At 45.6% G+C, this 27,746-nt stretch overlaps 1 protein-coding gene across 1 annotated transcript in view; it reads right to left on the minus strand.

Annotated features, from left to right (window-relative positions):
- LOC116943533 (AF4/FMR2 family member 4-like) overlaps window positions 1-27,746 on the minus strand; it is a 67,332-nt gene that overhangs the window by 20,515 nt on the left and 19,071 nt on the right. The window contains exons 2-13 of the mRNA XM_032956444.2: window positions 19,008-19,128; window positions 17,298-18,341; window positions 12,878-12,922; window positions 12,428-12,514; window positions 11,989-12,025; window positions 11,337-11,388; window positions 10,294-10,345; window positions 9,664-9,707; window positions 7,623-7,779; window positions 4,746-6,236; window positions 1,737-1,831; window positions 756-827 (exon numbers count right to left, since the gene is read on the minus strand). Of these exons, the coding sequence (XP_032812335.2) occupies window positions 756-827; window positions 1,737-1,831; window positions 4,746-6,236; window positions 7,623-7,779; window positions 9,664-9,707; window positions 10,294-10,345; window positions 11,337-11,388; window positions 11,989-12,025; window positions 12,428-12,514; window positions 12,878-12,922; window positions 17,298-18,341; window positions 19,008-19,128 (3,297 nt within the window). The remainder of the gene's footprint in view (window positions 1-755; window positions 828-1,736; window positions 1,832-4,745; window positions 6,237-7,622; window positions 7,780-9,663; window positions 9,708-10,293; window positions 10,346-11,336; window positions 11,389-11,988; window positions 12,026-12,427; window positions 12,515-12,877; window positions 12,923-17,297; window positions 18,342-19,007; window positions 19,129-27,746) is intronic.

Genomic DNA, 27,746 nt, shown 5'->3' on the forward strand with positions numbered 1-27,746 from the left:
TCTTGCTGGCATTGCGGTGTTGTGGGTAATGTTCGACTGAATTTTATACCAGTAAATAACTAACAATTATTACGTTCCCCATTTTCCTCTGAATACTTGCCAAACACACACACTCTCTCCATTTAGGCTGATCAATAAGTGAAAACTGCTGCAAGGCATCACTTGGTAGTTTAATAGACAGTGATAAGTACATACAGTAAATCTAAGTAAATCGCTATTTTAACATTTGTGTAAAACACAACACGTATATATCAACTTTCAGAAGCGCACTCGGCAAAACCAAACGGCAGAAATCGGCACAGACTCCCAATGGCATTTATTATCAAGCCATGTGGTCAAACGCCACCTATATAATAAAATAAATTGCGGCATTTCTTTTTTTACTACGCAGTGACGCGTCTGTGGAGGGGGGGGGTGTGTGGGGGCGAATAACAGTAACCCAACCAGTGTGTATATGTTGAACTTCTTTCGAACCGTACACGTAGCCAAACTAAACAGAAAAAGCAGTTTAGTTAGTCCGCTGGCACGACGAAGCCTTCCGCCGTCTTGTCGGCGGACGAGCCGAGCGCGCACCGGGCCGACCCTTCCTTCAGCTTCGTCGTATTTGCAGAGTCTCTGGCGGGACTCGCCAGCAGCTTTAGCCTGGCGCCCGCCTCTACGCGACCCGGGCTACGCGGTAGCAGCAGCAGCAGCAGCTGCGGACTTGCTCTTGGGAGCCCCGTTGAGTGCACCGTGTGTTTGCACGTTCGACTTACTCCTTGTTGACAGGGGGCTTGTAGCTGGAATGAGATGGGGTCTCTGTCTTGACCTTGATCTTTTTGCGATCGCTGCGAGTGCAAGTGAGAGCGACAGAGAGGCAAAGGGCGAGAAGTTAGGAGGGAGGGAGGGGTGCGATGCGGTCACTGGGTAATGTCGGTTCGACCACGCAAGGCTCTGCTGCCCGTCAGTCACAGCGGAACACTATGATGTTAAGGGGCTGTCACTCGCGAGGAATGAGCGTGCTGCCAACAGAGAGAGTGCTGTGGCGTACGCTAAATTCAGAAGTTAAATAAAATAAATTATTTTACGTAGTGTTCAGAAAACTAGGTGGTGGTTTGTTGGCAAAATCACTCTGCAATTCTTCAACAGCCCATAAGATGCTGCTCTCTACACTTGTGAACAAATAATACACCACTGACTGCTGACTCATGTCCAATGCTATCTTTTTACTTAAAGCAAATACAACTTGTGTACACAAAACTCTCAATAGGGCCAAGAGGGCCAGTGAATCGCAGTACAGTAAATATGACCATGACTTATTTGTATAGATTTGAGTGTAAACTTTTTTTCGATGGTTTACCCAGTTTAATTCGACATGCGAAACAAATTAATCTGCAACCATCTCAGTCCTCAAAGTCTCAACGAGGCTTTAATTAATAAATAAGTTATCAATCTTCACTTCAATTTTTACCTCCGATTACTGCATACAAAACAATGTTGTTTTACCAGAAATTTTAAAGCCCGTTAAATGAAAAAAAAAAGGTTTTAATTACTTTTAAAGAAGGATTCTGCATTAAAAATTTTTACAAGGCCATCTCTCACCTCCCCTTTCTTGCACCTCTGCAAACCTCTAAAGAGGACAGCTGCAGGTGCTGCTGAGCATTACCGGGGGGGGGGGGGGAGTGCAAGGGGGATGTGCGATGGGAAAGCCGTGCAGTGACTGTCCCATGCCCCGCACAGCAGCTGCTACAACTCACTCTTTGGTTGCGGCCGCCTTGTGTGCACAGTGTGGCGTTGCGTCCTTCTCCACCTTTCCCCTCTTCCTCTCGCTGTGAATGTCCTCGCTGTCGCCCTGGTGAATCACACGGGTAAACCCTTACCAGCCGGACCCTTACCAAACCACTGGGAAACACATTGTTACCGAACAAAAATATGAGCACTCCTTACCACAAACGCTTACCAAACCCCACATTGCACGCATTTACCGCATACCCTTGCCAAACAGCACAAGCTCAGTCTAACTCAACCAGGGGTCGTCAACAATAACAAGAGCCATTTTTTTTTAATCGAATTAGGTAAAAGTCAACATTTCAAGAGCCGCAATGCATGTGAATATATGACGGCCCTTAAATAAGGTCACAAAGCAGTTCCTTAAAGCGCTGCATGCGGCTCCGGAGCCGTTGGCTTCCGACCCCTCAACTTAACCACAGAGGCATTCTTACCAGAATCTCCCTAACACCACTGAGAGCACTTCACCACATGCCCTTGGTGAACAACATGGCACACTTTTATCATCGCCGGCTTAGATAAAAGCACTATCTGTACATCGCTACAAAACAGATATGCATTGCTGCAATACTGTACAGGATTACAGTCATGATACAAAGTTTGGACAGAGTGTTCTATTTATTTCGCACTCCATTTTCATTTCAAACTGACAGTAGGGCGAGAGTGACGGGCTACCTCTGGGTGTCTTTTTAGCATTTTATAAATAGCACACCGAGTGGCTCACATTTCACGCAGTCCACTGCATAGTGTGTCATCTCGTGGAAGTTCTATACACCCATGAAAGATAACGAACGTGCGATTGCTGAACGGTACATTTGCCCACGAAAAAAAATACTGCTTATTTGGTATTCATTAGTAAGTCACGTGCTGTTGGTTTCCACAGCAGTAATTTTAAATAAGCAAGAATTCTGTCACCTCGCTTGTACACAACTCTCCCTAAGCCCAGCTGCATTAAATGTGCAATGCGTTTGCAAATTAGGGGGGAGGGGGGGGGAATTTTTTTTTTTTAACATCACAACACAAACTCCTAATTCGTTCACTCTTTTCAGATCAATGCTCCTTCCCGGCAATAGGAACCTATCGGAGTTGACATGGCAAATATAAATAAACGCCACAGCCAATGAGTTGGGCAGAAGGTTGCGCCACATTGGGAGGGGCTGGGTGCAGGAATGTTGGCACACACTGGTCGGCCATGTCTCCCGAGGGTCAACCACAAGTGGCCACAGAGCTCACATTCCTCACCGGCCGACAGTCCTCACTGCATCTACACCGCCCTCTCACACTCACCACTGCCGCATCCAATTCCTTTGCACCGAGGTGTAGTGTTTGCCGGCAATAACCCAAGCAGTACTCTTTGTTTGTGTGTGCGCCTGTGTGTCTTGTTCTCTAGACCACAGTCGTGAAAAATAACACGGAAAGTAGAGATGGATAACACAGAAAGTAGAGATCGAATGTGAATAAATGTTTTTAATGTGTATACATGTAACGAGTTCGTGTCACTCATGGCGCTGCTGTTCACTGCCATGATAAAAAAAAAAGTGTTGTAAAAAATAATCAATTAAATTCGCCATATCACCGTGGGGGAGGAGAGTGGATGTTGTGAATCATTTATTTCCATGTGGAAGCAGCCACTAACATAAACAATACTCACAGGCTTGTACCACTCCTGAGCTTTTCAAACATTTCCTTGGCACAATTGTGCACATGCATTGGTAATATTAAAGTGAGCCAGGTGTCAACCAAGCATGGCTGCTGATGAGACAGAGTTGTAACTGCTAGTATTGAATTAAAATTGCTGAAATTACGCACCCCCAAAAGCCCATGTGGCTGACAGTAATTGTAAAAAAAAGACTTTGGAGGGACCGATGTGCGGGAGGTGTATTATCTGCTTATTTATTTTGTGAAGAGACATTTGAAGTGCACCCTTGCAAAAGTCCAAAGTAAAGCGGTGGCCAACAAATGAAAGAAATGACTCGATTCTTCCCACGAGATCCGAGCAGAAATCCACGACAATCGCCCACAATGAGCACGGGCACGACCGCACACGCAGTGTTGGCGCACGTGGAAGTCCTGGACTTGTCTCATCTGAATGCTCGGGTGCAGTGGCGCCTTGCTTGTGACCCCGCATCGACGGTGCAAGTGAAAGCGTCGGGTAAGCTCCGTTTGTCGACCAAGATTGATAACGCAGATAATGCGTCTATGCAACGAGTTCATGTTCATGGTGCCTATGTATTTTTTTTTATAATTTATCTCCAGCACCCCACATTCATTGTACACACTTATGGGAAATTGCGTACACCGGCAGTGCACAGCTGCGGGCCGAGACAAAACGCCGGATCTGTCCGCTGGAAATTTTAATGCAAGCATGGCCCCTTAATTGCACTGACAAACATGGCCAGGGGTCTTTAACAACCAACAGGCGAGTTAATCAATTAACATCACGGGCTGGAGGATTTAGGTACATGCGCACCCATGTAATGGAACATCGAACTCATGTTTAATTCATTTGTTAATTTTTAACCCAGCAGCCAAATGTTTAGCGTACAAACCAAGGCAATGCAAAAGGCACCAGGTTTTATGTTGACAATATTACGCATCATTGCAATTATTGGTTTAACATTACATTAAACGTAATAATTATCAATAATTAGCACAGTAGGTTACGGAGCATTATAATGAATACGGCGTGCATCTATTTATTTACATATGAAGGTGAATGACAATGTAATCCGCACTGCTCTAAAAAGTACAGGCTGCACGACGAGCATGTACATAGTAATTATGGAACAGCCCATTTACAACTACAATATTACTTTGCTGCATTGGTCAGCAAACCAAATGGCACCCTGGTAAACCCATCATATTGCCACGCTTAGTTATTGCGACAGTTCTGACATGGCCAGATTCACCAGCTTCCCGGGCCACGCACCATCGTCTTCGCTGTTTGAGCCGATTGTGCCCAGGTGCGCTCCGCTTACCTGCCGCTTGCGTTTGGATTTCTCTCCTAACGCTGTGGTTGGAGGCGGTGGTGATCTTTCTCTGGATGTGCTCTGCTGCCGGTGAGAGCCCGCCCTCTCGGACACCGACGGTGGCTGCTGCTGCTGCTGCTGCTGTCCCTGGCCTCCGCCGCCCCGAGTCTCGCCGCGGCCCGGCACGCGGGCAAGAAGGCTCAGGTCGATCTTCACCACGAGCGATCGCACCTCGTCGTAGTCGTGGATGGGCGACAGCAGCTCACCGCCCGCCACGTGCAGCGGCGACAGTATTTGCTCCTTGCGGTTCAGCTGCTGCGGCTGCGGCGCGGGCGGCGCGGGCGGCGCCGAGCCGGGAGCGCCCTCGTCGGAGTGCTGCGGCGAGTCGCAGGGCGCGTCCGAGCCGGACGACTTGGCGGCGCCGGACGGGGCCGGCGAGTCCGCTTTGCCCGCCGGGCTCTCGTCCGGCTCCGATTCAGAGTCGGACGAAGGTGACGATGAGGATGAGGAGGTGTCCGAGTACACCTTCTCGCGGCCCTTGCGCATCGACTTGCCTGGCACACGCTGCTTCTTGGCCTCGGCTGTGCACTGTGGTGCCGGCTGCGTCTCCTTCTTCACGGCAGGCTTCCGGCCGGTGCCGCCTTTGGGCTTGCTCTTTGGCTGCTCGTGGTTGGTGCCCGACAGAGCGCCCGTACCTGCCTTGTGCGTCTGTGAACTCTCTTGTGCTACTGTGAACTCTGACTTGGGACAGTTTTCCACATCAGGGCTAGCTGGCTTCTCTATCCTGCGTGGCTGCTTGCGGCCAACACTCCTGCGTTGTGGCTGCTGCTGCTGCTGCACTGAGACTTCAGGTTGGGCCGGTGACTTGTGGACACCAAACGCGTACTCCGGCTTGGTCCAGTCAGGATCCTCTGGGCTCAACGGCTTCTCGGTCCGCTTGGGCTGCTTCCTGCCGACGCTACGCCGCACTGCAGCCACGTTGCTGCCTCCACCGCCGCCACTACTCTCCACCACCGTGGGCGATTCCTTCGGGGGCTCGTACCCATAGTCCGGCTCTTCGGGGCTCGGCGCCGGCTTCTCCAGCTTTTTGGGTTGCTTGCGGCCGATGCTGCGACGCTGAGACGAAACGTCTGGCTGCGCCGGCGACTTCTGCCGCCCACCGCCGCTCTTGCTGTCCGCATGCCGCTGCCCGCTACGACCCTTGCCCCGCTCTCGCGCGGGGCTCCGCAGCTTCTCCTTGGCCTCGGCCTGATTGGCGGCGGCACTCGGCCGTTCCTTGTCCTGGGCCCCGCCGCTTCCACCGCCGCCGCCGCCGCCGCCGCCTCCACCAACACCGCTGCCGCCAGCGCTACCGCCACTATCGCCGCCGCGCGGGTACTCGTGCCCTTGCACCTTTGCGTTTCCCGTGTCAGCCTGCGGAGTTGTCGACTTGTTGGTGTTCAGGTTCACCTTGGGCAGCCAGTTATCCAGCTTCCACTTGTTGGTGGGCGGTGGCTCGGGCTGCAAGCGTAAAGAAATGCACGCAAAGTGAGCAAATAGCGATGCGCAGGTGAACTTGGAAGCATAGCCTACATCACGTTATTCATAAAGTGAGAATGTCATCCCATCTGTGTGGGAGTTAAGAGTGTTATCCCCTAACATGTGTGGGTATTCTCCCAGCACTTCAGTTTCATCCCACCCAGAAATAACCTCAAATATAGGAACTAGCCAAACAACCCAATCGGTGGCAGCTTGAAAAACTACCTTGAGGCTCCGAGAGCATTTCCCTGGCAATTCAACATGAATACTTTTACATGTCCACATTAAAAATGGGGGATCCTTGACAATACAGATATTACAATTAAAAGTTAAACTTTAATTAAGACAACCCAATGCAGTGCAAGATTCCTATTCTGTATATAGTGTCCCGTTCAGTTGTCATGTGGAAAGGCTAGCCTGCACCACTGGCTCAGGACAGTGTTATCCCCATGCCCATTTGAGCAGGGCAGCATTGACTCTATGTACTCAAGTCTCCAAAGTATGTGATAAGGAAAGAGCAAAATACGGTAAATACACACAACTGTATCAGTTATTGACCGAGTAGGAATGCACTGTCCTAAATAGATTGATGGGCACATTGTGGCTGAACTTATTGTGGATTTACTGCTTACTGGGGGATGTGCAAGTGTATAATGCTATGGGGTCATGTGTTCAGGCCTTGTTGTTGAATGGCTTTAGCCGTTGATACACAGCAAGATGCTAGGGCCCTACCTTTGAAGACACTGACTGACCACAAGCGACCAATAGCACTCAGCCACACGGGCACACAATAATACATTTTTAAAAGCATAACTTGTAGCCCTTTGTCAATCCACAGTTAGATGAAGGCCTCCATGTATTTTCAGTCATGGGGGTTGTTTGACCATACTTTTCTAGGATTGTCACTGCATGTTGGTGATGGTGGATGGGGATCCAAGACCGATTCAGATATCACTCACCACTCATGTTCGTTTTGGCCAAGAATCAAACTCGGGTGGAGAGGTTAATCGTGGAGTCCACTAACCTCTGAGGCACAGCTCCCACAACAACAATAATAATGTACTTACTCAAGAAAGCCTCACTGAGCATTAAAACTTTTCAGAAGGGTCCTGAATTGGGCTCTTTGACCAATGTCATGAGTATTTGGCATGTATGAGAAGCCAAAAAGAACCTGGATAAATCTCACAAATGCAACAGGGTAAAGCTCAAATCTCAGCACAGATCGATTCAATAACCCATCGTTGTAATGCTTCCTCCTGGCCATGTTTGCAGTACAAACCTACAACACCTGGAATTTACAAAGCAGTCTCCCCTTCAAGTAATAACCGGGCTGGACCCATGGCTAATGCAGACGAGTGAGCGGCTCACCTGGGGAGAGGCGGCATTGACGGACTGGCTTTGGGCCTCGCTGTCGCTGGAGCTCGTCTCGCTCTCCGAGTCCGACTCAGAACTGCTCTCCGACTCGCTGGAGGAGCCCGACTCAGCGCTGGAGCGAGGGGCATCCCCGCTCTCTGCCACCGGCACGCTGCACACACCACACGCAGAGGACACACAGGAGAAACACCGACAATGAGATGAACAAATAACTACACGTCTTAAAGCTGCTAGTTCGGTGAAATTACACAAATGTGAACAGATTAACGGGTACGTTAAAAATAAGACTTTCAGCAGACTGACCTTCTTCAGTGACCGCAAAAAAAAGCAACAGTTTTTTTTTATTTCACATCCTGTGTATATTTATATCGATGTATACAGACCAACAGCTCCTGCATAGCCTAGAGAGGTTGTTGGGGCAAGTGGCAGTGAGAGCCAGTATCTATTCAGGCTGGAACAGTACACGAGGTGGTGGTCTCCCCAGTGCTGATGTTTATACACTGCACCAGGTACTCATTTAAGACGGCGTTAAATTAAAGGAGACCCATGACCAGTTCAGATATTTGCTACTACATTAGCTGCGGCTAATTACTACGCTGCAGTACCATCCTCCACCCCATGTATATAAAAACACAATCAAGGCATTTAACATCGTGAAACCTAACATTAGGATAGAGATACATCTCTGAATTGGGCTCTTTGACCAATTTCATGAGTAGAGTATATGGCATGTGTGAGAAACCAAAAAGAACTTGGATAACTTTCACAAATGCAACAGGGTAAAGCTCAGCACAGATCGATTCAAAAACCCATCTCTATCCAGGGACGAATATGTGGCAGAACACCAAGCCAACACATTAATGAGATGCCGAGTTTGAATCTGAAAAGCCAATGATGATTAAACCAGATCAAGGTCATCGCGCTGGGGGCTGTGTCACGAGTGTTCAAGTCACGTCACGGCCAGATTCTTTGAACCTGCGATCCGGCTGAACACACGACTATGCCATCACGTGCCTGATAATAAAAAAACAAATGACCGTGGTGGCAGGACACCAGGAGAAGAAACAATCTGGTTGTGTCTCAGCCTAGTTACTATAGGCTGTACACAAACGCAGGCACCTGTTGTAAATTAGATTTTCCACATTATTTGGTCTGCACCAGCCATGAGAATTAAGTTTTCTAACCCACCAGTGGCAAATAAAAGCTATACAAAGCATGACTATCGTGTAAAAAAAAAACTGTACGCATCAATAATACTCGACTTCTCTGGTGTCTCATTGTGTTGGGAAGGGACATTGCCAGAAACGTCACCTATTATATATATTTTATTTTTATGGCCGTGTTAAATATTACAGCTTCCGTCCGAGGACAGGCTAACAAGCTAGTTGACAAATGTGATGAGTTCTGTTGTTATTTGTGCTTATGCACCACTGCCTTCGTAGTATAAAAACACACTGTTTTATGTACGAAGCATTATGGTTCACCGCCTACTGTTTGGCCTGAGCTATATAATTAAGCGGCTGGGAAATAATATCTATTGGCATCATCTTCTGGGGCTATTGCGATGATGAAATTCTCGAGTTATGAAATGGTAATTCTCATCTGTATAACATTATTCAAATTAAATGTTAGGGATATTAATTATTAATGGTGGTACAGTAAAATACAATGGTTAAAAAAATATCATACTGCCGATTATTAATTCAGGGAAGAGTCACGATATGTTTTAAGGAGTGTTCTGCATTGGGATGTTTGGCCGTTTCACTTGTAAGGAGTTTGATTGCATATAGGAATCACCAGATTACCCAATGAAAACCCATGAACGAGGGAATAACGCTTTTAAAAAGGTCCGTACGGACAGGTTCAAGAATGTATTTGCTGTCCTGTAATTTAGCCGCCACCTCGGAGGCCCAGAGCAGGTTTTTTGATTCACATATCCATGTGATGCAACATCAATGCTTTCAAAGTGGTGGACGAGAGGGAAGTGTGTCATCACTTATAGAAAACCATGACATTTTATTCTGAGTGTACATACCTGACAGGAATTATGGCCTTGTTCAGGACAGACTTATCCGCAAACTGGGGAAACACATTACGTGCATTCATGAGGCATGACAGGACAGTCTCGTTGCATGGAAAATAACACACTACTGCATCATTTGCTTAATTGGCTCCAATGAGACACTAGCAGCCCCAGCCTTAAGACTTGACTGCCAGCAAGAGTGTGATCCACTACAGGTTTTTTTAAATGCCTTGCCCAGGGGGCTAACAGATGTAATTGAATGCACAGGTACAAGACCCGTCATCACTTACCTTTATTGGCCACACGTGGTGCAGGGATTTTAAAGACATGCCATAGATCACTCTATTCCCATATAACCGAAGTCTGGAGCCGACGCTGGTTAAAATGTAAATTGTTAATGTATGTAAATGGATTCATTGCAATACCAGCAATTTATAATTAACCTAATAATTATTATTCATATTCTCAGTCACTTTTAACTGTGATGCACAGCAGACAGTACACATTACCGACATGGAGTAAGTGTGTTAAGCTATGAATTATTACATGGCAAAATGGTGTGATTGTAACAGCAGATTCTAATTAATGTCATCTAGAAAGAACCACAAACAATTAAAACGGAGATCTCAATGCGTAGTTTACCAGTTCAACATCGCTCTCGTCACTGCTCAATTTCAGGTCATCTTCCAGCATCCTAGACGACAAAGCATTGTGGATACACGTGGTGAGTGAGGTTGTGAAGGTCATGGAACTTGCAGTTTTCCCAATTGCTTTGCTTTGTGTGGAAGTGAGGTTGGAATTGTTTGAAGGACCCTAGCCTTCTCACAGCCGTTCCCAGCACTTCCCAGCAATGCTTGAGCAAATGCATACTGCCCCCCATTATAATCACTTAGCACAACATTTTCCATTCCTCAACCACTCGAATGGCCCATCATTTTCCCAGATTTATATAGCCTGTTGTAACCATTCCAGCCTTCCATAGCCCACAAGTGTCTCTCTAGTCTTTTGTAGGTATTCTAAGACCTCTCAATTCTTTCCCATCCTTCACAATGCCTCCCCATGCTTTTTGCAACCTTCAGTAACTTTCTGTTGTGTTTACTAGTCTATCCCGGGCATTTGTTGTGATTTTAGGAAATTGTCATCCTCTATTCGCGATGGCAAGACATTCAGATTTTAGGAAACTACTTTTGCGAAATTCTAATGTAGCATTTACAGGGTCTAAATATTTACCTTTCCTGCTGAAGTATTCACAGATGCACAAAACAACGATGCAAAGACTGCACTTAACAGTGAACTCCTTTGCTACAAACCCCTGGCGCTATCACCCTCGCGTAACCTCACCGAGACGCAAGAACATAGCGCGATTAACGCAGTAAATAATCAATATTCTCATCTCGTTAATCGTTATGCGTTCTTCTGCGGAACGTAAAGCATTGACATTGAAACAGTCCTGCTGTGCAGCACAAGCATCTTCCGATTGTATCAAATCAGAAACGGAGATTGTGATCTTACACTGCTGCCAATAACGTTCAAGAGCCCTTTGGCACGTACACATGTTAACGCCTTAATTTATGTAAAACCTGTATCAAACAGCTGCTGAATAAGAGGTGTCGGCCTTGTTGCTGACATGTCATACCAGAGTCGTTTTAAACACACACAAAAACGTAACAAAAGTAAATACTTACGAATTATCCGCCAAGGTGTTTGTGGCGCTCTTTGAAGAGGCATCACCGCGCTCTGACAAGGGTGAGGTAGAAAAGGACAAAGTTCAGGTCACTACGGGAGCTTCATCCAATGCGGTCGAAGGCAGTATCCACGGGTTTAAAGCAGTCAAGGTTCAGCCTTCACTGTTACTAGCTGTCATGGCTAACGCTCCCACACCAGCCAACGTGTAATGGTCACCGTGAGCAAAGCGCGATAGGCGACGCTTTTCTACCAAGGTCTGCGATTAACGCAGACAATCGTACGGAGGCAGGACATCGCATTCATCGCATTGTACAATCCACAGTCTCTTTGCGCAGAGAGAGCTGTTAAAAACTTTATAAATTGCTATTGACATTGGCAAAAGCCAAAGTCCATTAAGAGGTTTAAAAAAAAAAAACAAATCTTTGCTGGCACGCGTGATTTCTAAACGGATGGCAGACGCGTTATCAGTGCGCTTTTACAACGCACACGGTTCGCTTTCAAGTCTCACACGAGCACGATACACCTGCGTGGGGCACATTTATGCAGGTGGCGCCAACAAGGTGGTATGCACCTACACTTTTTACGACCTTTCTGGATATAAACTACAGTACACAAGCAAAAACACACAAAAAAGGACCACTTAAAACTTACTTGTTCCTGGAAATGACGTGTTCACATGCTGGGAGTCCTGTAAAGCATGAATATAACGTTGATGAATAAAATTACATCATATTAAAGGCACAGACACAATTCATCAAGCAATTAAAACAAATGTTCACTTGATTAGATTGAAAGCCTACCTTCAATCATGACACACCATACCAATAGCTACAATACAAAGTCCACTGCTGTTAATTTTCCAATGCATAATTTAAAAGGTACTTTATTTAAGGCTCAGAAAAAAAAACGAATTTTCCGCTGAATTATTTAGACATGTGCTTGTACCGGCTGTGTTCAATGCAAGCATAAAGGTCAAAACCTTCCTTGTGGAAATCTACGTAGATGTGCTTTGCGCGAGACAGTGCGTGCCCGTATTTCCATCAACAAGTGGCTTCGGCAGCCCAAGTGTGTGTGTGGTGCGTTCACGCGCCTTTCCAGGAAAAGGGAACTTGGATGGTTTTGCGGTGACTGGGGTCTGTATAGCTGTCAGAGGGGAGGGCCAGGGATAGGCCATTTCCTGTGAAAAAAAACACACACAACATGTCTTACATTCCCGAGCCAATGGGCTTAGCACTGTCATGTGATCTTCATACTGTCCTAAAGAGGGCACTGTGCACATAGCCTCCCACTAAAGAAGTGACGTCATGGAATTGTGTTTTACTGCAACTTAAAGGGTGGGCACTTGCATCTATTTCACCGCTAACAGCTGCATCACCCCACCCCCAACCATGTGGCAACCAGCGCGCCTTGGGGCCACTCGGGATTTTACAGCGTTCATTTTATTTTGCTTCGCCGTTGCCTCCGCTTGTGTTTTTGCACAAGAACAAGACCTGGTGCGCCAGACGCTAGGGTTACTGACAGTGAGTGTAGCTTCACCCACCCTCAGAATCTCCTCCACGCAGTTGCCATCATTGGTGTTGCCAGCCTGGGGCAGACGGGGGGGAGAGAGAGAGAGAAGAAGCAGGTCACGGGTTTGTGGCACGGCTCTGCAATCACTCAACGCGCTCGCCTCTCACTCGTTAAAATGCGGCACGCCGACAGACTCATCTCTGCACAAAACGTACCAGCAGCGGTACACGTGCACTGTACAAAAGACGAAGCTGTGCCATGCACACAGAGGTCACCGCGCCGCAGGCTAAGTGGGAATTTAGCCGACGACTTCCGACGGCGATCCGAAGAGTGGGAAAATACGCAAGTGCTCGTTCTCACTACTTTGATGGACACTGGCAAAGGTGGACGATGGAACGTGCCCAGGGATTCCAATGCTTGCGCCTCTAAATTAACCTCAGTAACACTGCAACAGGACCATATTGCGCTCGCCTTTACATCAGTCATGTTATACAGACATGCTCATAAATATAATCTATTCCATTTGCGAGGGTTAGCTGTCTTGCATTCCTTACATTTAGTTGACAAACGATTAAAAACACTTCTGCACAACCCACAGCTCCTAAACCTCTCCTTGTCCTCACATCAATGCTACTAATGAACACATTTCCTTTAATTTCAGCGCAGTAGGCCAATACACTGTGTGTCTTATTATCGGCTCTGCCCTCAGTTCCCCTTACCATTAACCCTTTGGTTGTTCAAGATGCCCATAGACCAGTATAGCCTCTTTATATATTATTCCTTGGTGACCTGCAATCTGGCCTACGGTTCATTAACCGTTGGCAATAATCCCAAAACCAGAGTAGAAGCAAGCGGTTGCTATAAAATAAATAAAAACAGGCGTCGTGCAAGCATGTGGGAGGGGGTTCAATTCATGCGAGACAAAAGCACATGCAGTCCAGCTTCTGCAGTGAGAGCCATCGACTTTAATTAGGATTCTTAAAACTGTGGCGCACTCGTGCAAGCCTTCACTGCTGGTGTTCCCGAACGCAAATCCCCCATTATCCTTCAACGGGAGGCAACACTGCTGTTGTTTGTGGGATTTAAAGTCGAATTCCTGTCTGAAAAGATGCATGCCCTCTTTTAAGGGTAGGCGCCAATGTGGAGGAAATTATCAAGTAGCTGAAGTAAAAAAAACAGGTGGATATGCTGGTGACCAAATATAAAACAAATCTCTTGAAATACTTCCTATACCTTGGCGTATTTTTGCAGAACATCACTTTGGAAGATGCTCATTTGCAAATATAAAAAAACACCGACCAATGTTTGGCTCATAAACGTTCCAGGCACAGCCTTCAAGACTCGCAGGCAAGGCATTAGATTCAAGTTACGTGTGCAGGCACCTTTTGAGCACGGCACAAACACGTCCAATTGAAAATGCAACGTCCACTATCAAAACGTGTCTTGTTGTGATGAAAACAATCTTACCAGCAAAACATGGGGTAACATTGTTTATCTACCTCAGGTACTTTAATGGATTCACCACGATAACTAAATTTTGACATCGTGTGCGCAACGAGCTACACACAAAAGGCAAGTAGTGGATATGGTTAAACATGTTTAAACACAAACATATGTTTCTGAATACACTGCAAACTGCCCTGTGTGCCAATCGTCTCCAGCATCATCATCATAATAACGGTGTGAGCGAGTGCACACGCGTGCCACGTCTTGTAGAGACGTGCCCAGGCTTTTCCTGAAATTTTCCAGCAGATTTCAGTGCACTGCGAATCGCGCATTATATAGAAACAATGGAATGTAAATAATCCACCTCCCACCCCACGGTCAATTCAGGATTGAGAATAATCACATCAAGGAAGCCCTGCCAATTTAACCCAATTCATCATGAAGCATCTCTTGGAGCGGCCTCAAACTTGGCATGTGGTGGCAGAGCTGAAAATCCTGAAAATGGTAAACAAGAGCATAAAACTGTGGCTTCGACCAAACTAAAAATGCCACCGATATCCCGGAATAGTTGTTGCCTACCTCTCTTGGGCACAGTGGCCCTAAGTGTGTCAAAGGGGGGCCACACTTTAAAAGCGTACCAACCAGAGCGAGGGAGAAAAGGGCAGAAGCAGCAACGAGGAAAACACGCTATGCGTGTGTCATGAAAAAAGCAGGCACCAGGTTTTCAGGACCACACTAATAATACAAAATAATGCACTGTCTTTGTCAATCCACGAGCGGATGTAAACCCTGTTATGCCATTTGTTGGAGGTTTGTTTAACCATACTACACCGTGCTGGTTGTTTAACCGTACTACACATTGCTGGTTGGTGCAGATTGGTGAAGGGTTTTGGGGGGGAAAATCAAGGACCGGTAGAGATATCATTGGCTACTGATGTTGACCATGGTTGCGTTAAATACTGTGTCAAACCAACCCCCCCCCCCCTACTCATAGAATCATCCAGGGAGAGGCATTCCTCGGAGCTATTTTGCCTTTTAAACTCGATTTCAAAATCATACTTCAAATAACACTGAAATAAATGGTTCATAAAAGAAACGTGTAAATTTGACTATAACATATATTTGAATACAGTGGAGATTGAGGACAAGCCAAATGGATCAAGGATAAGCACATGCAATTTGATCTAAATAACTCTTTTTTTAGGCTGGGTTCAGAATAAATGGAAAAGTAGATATCTACGTGTATTAAATGAGACCGGAAAGCATTGGTGTCTGAGCTGCGTCAAAATTATGAATGAAATTTTCAAAGATGGAATCAATATCTTGGAATGTGATAATGTCCATGCAATTCAGTAAAGACCATTTGCTCTCGACTCGAGAGCCACGGCTAAGCTGGCAGGTTTTTATTCCTTCCGCCGGAGCTCATTTCCGCAACATTCAAGGAATATTCAACCATGGAAATTGCCAGAAGGGTCGTAGCATTAGGGATTGTGGTCATACGTATCAATCAAATGGAGTTCATGATGGCCTACACATACACACGGCCGTACATGCACACATTGTATTGTAGCCTACACACAATCCTGATCTTCAAGCATCTTGCAGGGAAGTCTACAGCAGCCCAATCCTCAAATCGATCCACTTTCTTCCCTTTGCGTCTAGCCTCAATTATAAGATTGTTGCCACCTATCTTTTTATTAAGATCCTACCATGGTCTTGCTCGTGTGTTCCCCCCTCCCCACCTCATCGCTCCCTACTCCCTCACTTCTACACTTTGCCCAAGCAACCAAGGCCTCTTTGCAAAACCCCCCAGTCAGATTGTGCCCAGTGGGTGGTTGCTCTTTCTCCTCTGTCACCTCAGCCATCTGGATCTTTGTCAACTCCCTCTTGAAACCCATATATAAATGTTATTTAGGATATAAGCAGGTAACAGCCTATTGAGAAACAAATATATTTTACAATGGAGACCCTATCAGTGTAGGCACAAGGTCTCCCTCTTTTCCAACTGCCTTTGAGTATTTGCATTTCCCATCACACCTCCTCAAATCCGCCCCAAAACCAAATTCCTTAGTGTGGGCCCCTCTATTCTGCGACCATGTCTGGAGATGCAGTTACACTTATATTCTATATAGTCAAACTGTATCATAACGTAGTTATGAAAGATAAGGAAATCACCGGTCTCCAATGCAAAACGCAACTGCCTGACTTCCTGGTATTCGCCGATACAGCAGGCCTTTTAAAGGCATTCCGCCTGTGGGGGCAGTGACGCTGCCTTCACTCTTGTTTAAAAAACACAAAGACCAAGAGGAGGAGAGGAAATGGGAGGGGAAGGCCTGTATGGTGGGCGGAGGGTACTGCTGTGTACACACCACCCCCCTCCCTGCCTGCCCAAGCAAAGCGCACCAAGAATATGCCAGCCAAATGGTTCAGTGGGCGGCTTAGGGGAACATTCCCACAGTATGAATGTGTGCGAGCTGGTGGGCGCGACGTTGGGTTCGTGGCGCATGTGGCCAAGATCACACATGTGCGTGCGTGCTGGCGAGCCATGGCAGCTGCAACTCAACCGTCGTGCCGTCAAAGTCGTGGCAGTGACGCGCACAATCGTAAACAAAGCAAATAAACTTCAACAAGATTTCAACTGGCGTGATGGTTTCCCCAGAATTATTTATTGCCGTTTGGAATATTAAAGAACACACCCCAACCCATGCCCAATGAGTATCGTTCATACTCATCTACATTGAAGGTCTCTAACCTGTGTTCGACATTCTACACTCTCATGGTTGGGATGAGTCTTTCCATCGGACAGCCACTGTGTGTTGTTCTAATTTATAACAAAGTGGTACTTTTTTTAAATCGAATCCAAACAGATGATGGGCCGAGTCAACCACAAAATGGAATTTGTCATCACACAATAATGTGAACTCTCTGCAGATACCAACTGTACTGTATATTTGGGGCACTGCCTGCAAGTGAAGCGATGAACAGCAACTTGCTCCAGCACTCACCTCCAAGGGCTGGGGCGGGATTGTTATTTTTGTTAGTTTGGCCTTGGCGGCCGCAGCCGATCCTTTGGGGTCCGGCACGGCACCGCCGTAAGCAGACGGCCCCGAGGAGTAGACCACGTCTCCCGTCACGGCCGCAGGGCCCGATGATGAGGGCAGCTCGGAGCAGTCGCTCGACAGCTGCTGGTCCTGCCCATCCATCGGCCGCACGTACGCCGTGGGCTTCTGCTGCAGCGACGACTGCTTGCTCGAGACAGGCAGCGATGAAGGGAAGGCCTGGCTGGACATCTGCGAGGACGATGCCGCCGCCGCCGCCGCAGATGCAGACGAAGAAGAGCTCGGCCCCGGCGAATTTGAAGAGAATTCGGGCGGCTCTCGTGGAGACTTGGAGCGGTGCCGGTCGCGCCCGTGGTGCTGCTCAGCGGCAGCCGACGAAGTTGTTGCGGACGCCCGCGCGTTGCCGTGGTGTTCACCGCCGGTCGCGCTGCCCCGCGAGTAGGAGTGGCGGCCCGAGTGCGAGGACGACGCGGTCGGCGCCGGGCTTATCGACTGCTGCTTGGAGCGAGCGTCCACACCGCCACCGTGCTCCCCGCGCCGGAGATCCCCGTGGCTGTAGCTGTGAGACGACGAGTGGCGGTTCTTGCTGGAGCTGCTGTGTCCGCCACCGCCGCCGCCGCCGCTTCCTCGCGACCGCTCTGCCCCGGGCTTTTTGCTGCCGCTTCCGCTCGGCAGGTTGAACGACGGTCCGCCGTACCCCGTGGCCGCGCTGGAACCGGAGCCCGAGGCCGAGGCCGAACTAGCGGAGGCGGACGAGGGACCCGACGATCGGCCAGTGCCGCTGCTCCCTTGGTATGGCTGCATCACAGCCGTTCTCTGGTCGGGAAAAAAGCTCTGCTCGGTTTTCTCACTTGGTGTCTGGGGGACAGACATTGCTGGGATGCCAACAAATCGGCTCTGGGTTGACCTGTTGCTCAGGATGTCTTTCATTTCGTCGTAGCTGCCAAGTGTGCTCTGAATACGACTCGAAAGCTCATCCCCCCTGTTCGTCTGCAACACAAACGCGGACGTGCGCGCACACACACACACAAACACGGTATAATTTGAGTCACCAATTCTTTCTGAACAATACAGGTCTACTCTACGGGTTGACACCACATCTTGTCTTAAAAATACTTTGGCTCAATTACACAGGAAACAACCACCAAATTCCCAAGGCATAAAAATAAATGGAAAATACAGACTTAAAAGTTTTGTAAATGGAACAGTAAAAGACTTTATTTGGAAGTGAAGAAACTTTCACCACTATTAATCAATTCTTCATTCTTACCAACTATACAGGAGGTTGTGGGTTCGATCCAGACCCTGACGATGCCTGTATATTTGGAGTTTGCATTTTCTCCAAGTGGTCACGTGGATTTTTCTCCGGGTCCTCCAATTTTTCCCTCCACATTTAGAAATGCGCGTCCAGAGTATTTCGATGCTAGAAATTTCCACATAAACAACTTCACTGTGGCCAGGATACTTCTATAAAAGAGCTATGTAGCTCAGTGCGCCTTACTTAGTCAAATATAATTAGTTCACAGTTTTTTCAATTATAAACTTACTATTTAATGGAATCTTGACATTTCAGTGAATCGCGAAAGGGGGGTGAACCTTTCTGTGCGTAACAGGCTAAGAGTACAGATTTTCATCGAAATGGACGTGGACACAGACCTTGTATGGCTCCTTGAAGAGGTGCTCCGAGCCCGTCAGGGCCTCGTCCTCCTGCAAGGTTTCTTGATTGCGACGCTCCCACTCTCTCCTGCGAAGGGCTGCTCGGTCCTTTTTGTCAACACTGCGAGGGACACCAAGAGACAGCGGGGACCCGGTTAGCCTGGTCTGGTTGCGGAGTTCAGCGAGCGGCAAACGAAGCAAACGAGGTGACGGGTGGCGGAGCCAACTTGAACTTAAGTACACGTGTGGTCGACAAAAAAAACACACAAGTGTAAGTCAATGTACAAGATGCAAGGAGCACTGCATACATGGGCACAATTACAGTCGGAGACAACTACAAACTCAAACACACGCTGCTCTTAATACCCTATTTGTGCCATCAAAACAAATACCAAATAACTACTATTATCAATTCTACACATTATAAACACCAAAGATTGGCTGCCTCCCAAAATTGCATTCAGAAACATTTGCGCAGACTGAGTTGGCCATGAAATGGATTTTGAACCATTTTTTCCACTCCAACTCGTCACATGAGAGGGCTAGGAAAAAATCACGGTCACTACTGATAAGTAAAAGAGCTTTTACAATATTTTATAATCCAAGTAATGTGCAAAATGTGTTTGAAGGGTAGGAAAATTAATAACTGCATCAAGGATGTCTTGTAATTTGCCCGTAACTATTGCTGTTCTATGTATGGATATTTAAAACTGAAGTACAGTGTCTGATGCTTCCTTAAATAGTTTCCTACTCGGTAACGAATGTGCACGTAAAACAAACGTACGTATCAGTGAGTCATGTCACAAGCAGGCGGCTCTCGCACATCACTATCATTTGGCAAAAGGCTCTTCGGTCTTGTGCAAGGTTCCATTGACCAAAAATTGTACAGGTTTTGTTTTCATGCTGAGAGCATTTCACTTCAAATGCTGGAGGGGAACTTCTGAAGCAACTGCACTTTAGAAGCTCCCAGCAGCAACGTGCAGCAAAGCGTCAGAATCCTTTCCCAACCCCACACTGTACGACCTAAACACACACATCGGAGGGGGAGCTACACAACAGCACAACTTCAAAAACCCCACTCGGCACAGTTGTAATTTTACACGCCTGCACCGTTGAACAGATTGGGAACATTGTGCTGGCACGGAGCACTTGTTCTAACCTCGGTTTATGAAGTACAATCAACAAAGATTAATTCACGCAGAGTTGCTTATGACTTCTGTAAAAATAAATAAATCCGCAAGTCCAGGGTTCACTGCGTCTTCTGAGGGCGGAGTTGTTGGGGGAAGAAAAAAAAGACTCTGCGATGAGCCAACCCGGCTTTTCCGGACAGGGCACGTCACGCGTGCCCTTCTGGAGCGATTCCAGTAACGTGCGAGTCACCGTCATGCAAAACTGGCGTTACCTGTACTACACTCACCTGCCTTGCGCGTGTCCTGTGTCGTAGCCCTTATAAGGAGAATTACTGAGTGTGCTCCACACTTAACCTTTATCCCTTATTGAACAATTACTATACGGAAAACAACAACAATGTTGATGTATATAGTGTCTAAATGCACTCGCATCTCAAGACTCGTTACAAAAGTAAAGATGAAAATATTACATTTGTGTACAAGTTGGTTGGGGGTGGGGTGGAGGAGTCAGAGTAGAGGAACATGGTTAGAGAGGACAGAGAGGCAGAGAGCAACATTGCGGCACAGCTTGGATGGAAGCTACCGGTGCCCTACATCAAAGTCGAAGCCCCAGGGGCAGCCAGGGCAGCATCAACGAGTCCCCGAGGATCTTGACCAAAGAGTCCTAGGGCAGCCTCAGAGGGCCAGGTTACTTCACTAACAAATCCCAGGGGCTATCAGGGCAGCACAGACGAGTTTCTTTGCAGCCCTGAGGGCAGAATATTTTCGAGATAATAATGGGATGAGGTGGTGTCGAGGGCCGACGAGGACGTGCAAGAAAGGTCAGGCAAGGGTCAGGAGATAGCAAGGGATGGGGGGGTGTAACAAAAACAAATAAGGTCAGGGAGAAAAATAAATAAGAGCGGCAGGGAGGAAGAGGGGATGGACAGGGAAAGTTTGGGTTGGGCAGTGGCAACCACAGCACTGGCACACAAGGAGGTCGTGAGCGGGAAACAGCCACAGCTGCAAGGCGGCCATCTTACCCCCAATCTTTACTAGCCTTCCACCATAGGAATGTGGAATTTCCATTACCGGCTCAGGGCCACCAATGGAGATGAGCGCCACTAAATTGCTTGCATGAGCATGGAAATTGCGCTTACACAACTAAGAAAATAAAAAATTACTAAAACTTAATGCGTTAAACTAACGGCCCAAATAAACTTATCACTGTGGTATCTAAGCGTTGCTAGGTAAAAACGCGGTAATGCATTCTACTTTGCAAAAGGTTTATAGAGGGATGAAACGGATTGAGGGCATTATCAACACAACTATTGCACGACACTGCTTATCATCGCAGGAAACTAATGATATCAATTTGGAACAACTGCTTATGTACCTATGAAGAACAACTGAGTAAAGGTTAAGTGTCCTGTGTATGACTTGTTACAAGCAGCTTTGGCAGTTAATGCAAGATATATGTAACATTATCGCGCCCATACATGAATATAAAATTGCCCAAAAAAAGATATGGAGGGGAATATCAAATTTGAAACATTTTGGCTGTCAGGTGTAACAGCATGACATAGAGGAAATGTTTCAGCCAATGTGCCTTCCTAAAAATCTAATTTGACAATTTAATATTCCATTTGAGTTTAAATAACCTATCAATCCTGTCATTTAACCTTTCAAAGGTGCAATTACATTGACTTTAAGGCCTCAGTCCACGTAAAATTACAATTGTCAAATTGTATCAGAAATACCTTCGTGGATTGTTCTGTATGTGTCGCGTTTAAAAACGCTCTCAATAAGTGCAGTGTATTTGGTGATGTATCATTTTTAAATCAGTCCTCCTGGATTGCAATTCCAAAAAAAAGTACGAGCGTTATTTGGCAGCAAGATGTGCAATGTCTTGCATCGCAGATGCAACAAGGTGAGTTATTCATCCTAACTGCACACAGCACTGTTGTTGCATACCAACGTACAACTTCTTTCGCACGGTGTATTGCAGAGTTAAGCAACCGATTTTGGGAACAGCAATCAACGTTAGAAATTGATGTCCAGGTTTTTAAGCCATTCAGGGGCATTGGCTGTAAGCTGATTAATTGCTTTGGCGCTGCCATCATTCAATGGGCTCGGATGAGCAGTCAGCAGCTGACCCTGTGCTCCATTGTTTGTTCCGTTCCACAGTCTCAAGAGGAATTATCTTTTATACCCATGCACTATTACGTGAGATTTAGAGTACCTGAAGTAGTTAAAGAAAAATCTCCGTGGGATGTCACTCTGGTATGTTAAGGAGACATCAACTCTGCTGCAAACTGGCCAGAAATGCAAGGCCCTGCTCATGAATAAATAAAGCAGTGTCTCTGGGTGATCATGGAGATCGGCCAATGGCACGCGCTCCGATGCCGCGACCTTTACCCGCGATTAGAAAATATAAAAATAACAACAAAGCTGAGCATGAAATGGTGCAAAAATAAACCCTGTAGAGTACACGCCAGCAGAGTGATCAACACTGCATTACATAATTGTCCAGTGACGATTAGTGTCTCTGTTATGACAAAAAAACTTTCAACATTGACGATTTAATATGATCGATTTCTGAAGATGTATGTCAATTTCATGAGCTTCATAACAAAAAAAGTTAAAGGATGAGAAACACCAAAAATCTTCTTTTCATAATTTTTTGTTTCTTTCTTTAAAGGATAACCTGACCTTCAGAGCATGAAAAACACATTCAATGCTTTTTGGTTGGTTGTGACAGCTTGCTATAAACACGAATTGACATAAGCCTGAATTACAATATTTGTCAAAACACCATATTACTATAGATGCACTAAAATATGTTTGTCAGTAATTCAGCTTTTAATACGAGGAACAAATCCAGTGCATAACTGAGCCCCTGTGCACACGGAAGCCTTCCTGTGTGCTCGGACGTGGTGGGACGTGCCGAAGGCTCCGCTTACGCTAATCGGTACAGGCAGCTGGCTTATATGGGGGATGTGCGCTTTGCAGTTTGCAGAGCGATGAGGCCGACTATGACAACATACCAGATTGACACGTCACGTGTCTCCTACCTATCTATCGACGCCTTTGATCCTGCATGGCCCAGGTGCAGATCCACTCTTTAACACAGCTACGTTTGAAGACTTAAAGAAACTAATAATGCGCAAGGTTTGTGAAAAATGGCATGGCCAATGAAACACCCTTGTGATTATTACGAAGACGGAGGACTTTCTCGGTAACCGAAGCACAACTCATCGGCGTCTAAAACCCAGAGAGCATTCGAGAGCCGGGATCAAGGGGAGCCAGCATTCTAACGCGAGGGAGACTGCGGCAATCATTGTCCATTGACGGCGATGTTCGTGCAGCGAGGCAGGGTGTGTGGGGCAGGTCGGCGTGACCGTCAAACATCTGTACTCGTTTGGCTCAGGATTGCAACGAGAATCAATTTAGATTTTTTTTTACAGGTATGTTGCGTGTGCTTTAGCGCTTCGTTAATTAATCACGTGTAATGATGTGGAACAAAAACTGTGCTTAAACATAATCAGGTTCCTTTAATTTCTATCCTAACCATCTGCTATACGCATACTGCAGACACATAATTGTAGACTAAACATCTACCTATTTTCTCTTGCTAAATATTTGGATTTATCAAAAAAAGTCAATGTTTCCCCAACTAAAAAGACCATGTGGCAGTGCTTATTGGCTTACAGCCTTGAGGCAATGGTGGAAATGGTATATTACTGTCAAGGGGGGGAGGCTATAAGAAAATCAAAATGTTGACTTCCCATAAAGAGGTCCTCATTTCATCATCCCCAAAGGGATAAACCATTGAGTCAACGTCTGATCAGAAATTGAACCTGTCACCTTGTGAATTCTAACTATGTCCAAAGCTAGATTCATATATGTAATATAAAATTCGGTCAAGGGTTGTCTGTATGTTGAACTTATTTCGCACCATACGTAGCCAACACAGATCCATTATTGACAATGAAGATAAGTCTCAGATCATGAGTCAATTTTTCATTTAATAACGGAGGGGAAGAATATGAAGGTTATCTGCATCATCCTTCAACACTTGTTCCAATGGCAAACATGTTTTTATATTTAATAACAGATAACTCTAAACCGCCACACCACACACCATAGACTCGTGGAGACAAGGGCACTGTTAAAATAATATATATACTACATTGGTGGCTTCTGTCCAAAATTACTTGGAGAATGCTGGTATCAGCTCTACAGATGCACGTGTCTTAGCTATGGGTGCAAAAAAACTTTGGACCTAAAACGAGTTTTCCATAAAACAATGAACCCAGTCAACAGTAATAAACTGAGATGGGAGTGTTTTTGACTTTAAACTTTCGTGACTGCAGGAATTCATAAGCTTGGTTCTTTAGGTAAAGTCACGTAGATATAAAACAAAAAAATTGAATTATAAAAATTAAAATAATTAAAACAAAAAATAATTGAAAATAATAAAAGCAAAAAAACACAATAAAAATAGTTAAAAAATAAAAAAATCATTTATAAATAAAAAAATTAAAAGCAAAAAACCCACCAATTTATTTCTATTATTTCTTGTTTTTTGTTATTTTATTATTTTCATTGTGTATTTTCTTTTATTATTTACAATATAATATTTATATTATTTGTTATTTTTTGTTTTCTATCTACGTGACTTTACCGAAATAACCAAGCATATGAGATGGGAGTGGTAGAGTTGTTATACAATTTATTAGCATACTGCCAAGTGAGGTTTTCCTTGACGGGTAATGAGCATGATTATAAGGTTTGACGCAGGCATTTAACTTAAATTGTTGCTCTAATGTCGAGCCAGAGCTCCAAGTGGCACGGCTTGACCATGCATACTGCAGAAAACATTTGGAAAACATTGACATGGGGCTCCATGGCACGCCCCTTCCAAGTTCTGTAATGTGAAGTCACGGAAAGCTCGGATCGGTCTGTAAGTTATCTTCCAAGCGCACACCCACACGGCCTTGCAACAAACCGGCAATCGTCTTTAAACCACGCTGTTAACAAAAACCTACCTGCCAAAAGATTGGTGCCGTGCAAGTCAATAACATGATGTAAAAAAATAATCTCACAACAGTTAATCAAAACACCACTTCACTGCAAAGCAGGCAGACAACGGCAACATTAAGTCATACATGACCAGGAAGCCATACGTTTAGAAAATATATTAATAAATAGCACAAAAAACACCTCGTTGCATTAACAACATATACACAAGCTCCATCGGCTGTGTGAACTAATTCAGAGAACGCAAATTTCAAAACACCATTCCAATTATATTCTTGGTTCTTTCGGTAAAATCACGTACAAGGGAAACAGTAAAATAATAAAAATATAAAACAATACAATTCTCACGACGTTTCGACTGCAACACAAGCAATCATCATCAGGTGTGAAAACCACAGCAAGAAAATTTGAAAAAAAGTGGCTTCACCGAAAGAACCAAGAATATTAATCCCTGCAGTCACGAAAGCTTTAAACCATTCCAATTTTTAAGCAACTCACTTTACCTCTACGATTCGAGTCAATGTGGTTGTGTCGTATGACTCATAATCATTGTACGCTTGGGGTAAGTGCCAGCATGTCCAGCGTGCGTGCGTTTCCCCACGGTGAGAAAGATAGCGTTCAAAAGGGGCACACGTGTTAGAACAAGATGTGGCCATGCTCGCATACAGTGCACGTGGACTTTCACTCACCACGCATCGTGGTGCTTTCCTTCCCCGTTAAATTAAAATGACACAAAGGAGGCTATGATGATTGGATCGTGTCTATTATTTTTTCCCACATGTGACAAACACGCACACCAGCGACACATATTCAGTACATAAACACATACTATATACACTGTTGTTTATTCAGCAAGTGGTCACAACTAGCTGAGGACTGTCAACAGATGAGGAAAACCCCATTGCTCATTTCAGCAAAAACAATTTGACTTAAATTTTGATTTAAAGCTTTATGTTCGGAAAAGAGGAGGGGGGAGACAAAAAATAATGGATGCGGTCTGAAAGCCACCTTAAGCGTGATCAATCAATTAAGACCCGAAATGGTTTATCAAATCCTTCGGTTGAAATTGTCTGTGTTTGTATATGTGGATAGCCTCATGAACGAATCTTTCATGGTAGCCAGATGGCTTGCAAAGAACCTCTGTCTTGGAGAAGTCAATGTCATGTGAGCCTACTGAATTATAACAGTGATCTGCCACGGCCGAGGTGTTGGTCCTACCGTGTTTTAGGTCTCCTTTGTGTTCACGAATGCAGTCCGAGACATGTCGTTTGGTTTCTCCAATGTAACTACTACCACAGAGGCAACTTAGTTTGTAGACGCCAGGGTACTGTATGTCCGGAATCACATCTTTTACAGACGGAACCAGATCACGGATTTTATGTAATGTGTTGAATCGGACATGGATCTTGTGTTTATTCAAGATTTTGGAAATCTTTTTTGTGATCCCCGCAATGTAGGGTAAAGTGATGGTTTTGAAAGGCTCCTCAAGAGGGTCCTTCTTCATGGTTGGAGTGATAACTTTGCGGATTGTGTAGTCGGAGTAACCATTAGCCTTAAGAGCTTGGTGTACGTGCTTGAGTTCACTGGTTATGTGTTCCTGGTCGGATATGCATTGGGCTCTATGGTGCAGAGTCTTGATGAGGAAATTCTTCTGGGATGGATGGTGGTGGGAATCCGGTTTCAGGTAAGCATCCGTATGGGTAGCTTTCCTGCAGAGAGAGTGGCTCATTGAACCATCAGGTCTCTTTTTTATTAGGACATCCAAAAAAGGTAGCTTGCCATCTTTTTCGAATTCCATGGTAAATCTCATGACTGGGTGTATGGAATTGATGTGGTCGAGGAATTGGTCTAGAGCAGGCCGGCCATGTGGTCAGATGACAAGTGTCATCCACGTACCTCTTCCATAGGGTTGGGCGCAGAGTGGCAGTCTGGATGGCGGCAGTCTCAAATTTCTCCATGAAAATATTGGCTACAACCGGAGATAGGGGGGAGCCCATTGGGGTGCCCTCAATTTGTTTGTAGAAAGTCCCATTCCAAGTGAAGTATGTATTGGTTAAGCAGTGTCTCACCAGGGGGGGTACCTCAGTGTTTAGTCCTTGATGAACCAAGTCTTCAATGATTGTGAGGGTGTCAGGTACAGGAACTTTGGTGAATAAGGAAACTACATCAAAACTGACAAGCAGGTTGTCTGGGGACAGGGAAATACCCGTGATTGTCGATACCAGGCGAGTAGAATTTTGTACCGCAGAGATGGTTTTTCCAGTGAAAGGCCGCAGGATTTTATTATTTTATTGTTTCCCTTCTACGTGACTTTACCGAAAAAACCAAGAATACAATTTGACTTGTCTTAACATGTACACCATATATTAATGCACATATTAATGCACAAACACTTGAAAATTAGTGTGGACCAATTAGTTTCAAAGAAAATGCATATACTGTCAGAGCATGTTTTTTCTTTGTATTTTCACCACAAGTATTGTGGTTAATGCAGACATGATTCCTTGGAAAAGGTTTCAGTTTGGTGTTTTAACATCTTAACACCTGTTTTGTTGCCAGGAAAAAAGGGAGCACACCTATTCTCATA

The sequence above is a fragment of the Petromyzon marinus genome, chromosome 18 (genome assembly GCF_048934315.1).
Source record: "Petromyzon marinus isolate PM22_M1 ecotype Great Lakes invasive population chromosome 18, UKy_Petmar_22M1.pri1.0, whole genome shotgun sequence".
In the NCBI taxonomy this organism is placed as follows: Eukaryota; Metazoa; Chordata; class Hyperoartia; order Petromyzontiformes; family Petromyzontidae; genus Petromyzon; species Petromyzon marinus.